General features: G+C 44.6%; 1 protein-coding gene across 1 annotated transcript in view; it reads right to left on the bottom strand.

Annotated features, from left to right (window-relative positions):
• The window catches only part of rtel1 (regulator of telomere elongation helicase 1), a 30,085-nt gene that overhangs the window by 27,287 nt on the left and 1,543 nt on the right, over positions 1-1,255 (bottom strand). The window contains exon 2 of the mRNA XM_034877855.1: positions 560-758. Coding sequence (XP_034733746.1) covers positions 560-758 — 199 coding nt within the window. The remainder of the gene's footprint in view (positions 1-559; positions 759-1,255) is intronic.

Here is a 1,255-nt window from a genome sequence, read left to right as displayed (position 1 = left end):
CCCCCCCCCCCCCCCCGTCGATTTTTAGTCGAAATTCCATGACTTTAGTCGACCGAGATTTTCTTTGGTTGATTACAACCCTACTTTAAAACCAGGAAAAGACAACACTTATGCCACATTACGATATCTAAAATCTAAGCCGATATCTAGTCTCATATCCCGATATTGATATAACATCGACATATTGCCCCGCTCTACTAGATCCTGAAGATTACAACACTTTAGACTGTGCTGAGCTGTCGGGTGATATCAAGAAAACTCGTTTGCCGCTCCAACGTTATGGAACAGTCTTCCAGTGGATATCAGACTGGCATGTTCAATTGGGGTCTTTAAATCGAAGCTTAAGACTTATTCACCGCTGCGTATGAGTCCTAAATGCTCATTAATCCTTGATGTATTTGTATAATGTTATTCACTTTTTCCACTGTCTTGATTTTTTAATTTTTTGCACCGTTCGTATTTTAAGTGTATTCTTGCTGTAAAGCACTTTGATGGAAAGCGCTCTATAAATAAATGTATTATTATTATTATTATTATTATTATAATAATATGAACCTACTTGGAGTGTCACCGTCCGTAGCAGCCGTCCCCCAGGATGACAGCGGTGTTTTTGGGAACATCTCCTCCCCGCCTAGCCTCTCCGCTACCTTGCGGGCGGAGATGGTGTCCTTGAAGTACTCTCTCCAAGCCAGGGTGGCACACAGTAGGCACAGGGTCTTACCAGTACCTGTGGGACTCTCCAGGACCCCGTTCTCCTTCTGAAACCAACAGGCAGACACCAACACTGGACTCATCTTTGGGAGGTCATCTGCAAAACCTTTTTCATATTGTCAGGTTAATGAGAATACAGCGATTAGAATAGAATAATAAATATATGAAGTGAAGCTGCAGGATGACTCGCGTCAGAAGGGTTGAAAATCTGCGACTTTCTCTGTTTAGCGCTTAGCTTAGCATAACGCCATTGAAAACACTACGCTGGCTTATAGGCTGCATCCCAGGTTCTTAAATTGCAGTCCCAGTTCCTCCACTCACTACAACTTAGTCCTTCCCATGCAGAAACACAGGAGAGATGCATGGAAGTGTTACGTTAATTTGTCGGCTGCATGTGCGGAGTTAGCGACGGCTTCCAGCTGCACAGCTTCCAGGAAGGCCGCTTTCTGTATTGTCACTCATAGCTCCTCAGAGTCCCTCCTCCATCCTCTCTCATAGCTCCTCAGAGATCCCTCCTCCATCCTCGCTCATAGCTCCTCAGAGA

This window comes from Etheostoma cragini, chromosome 7 (genome assembly GCF_013103735.1).
Source record: "Etheostoma cragini isolate CJK2018 chromosome 7, CSU_Ecrag_1.0, whole genome shotgun sequence".
Classification (NCBI taxonomy): domain Eukaryota; kingdom Metazoa; phylum Chordata; class Actinopteri; order Perciformes; family Percidae; genus Etheostoma; species Etheostoma cragini.
The sequence above is the reverse complement of the archived record's forward strand: the minus strand, read 5'-3'. Positions and strand labels throughout refer to the sequence as shown.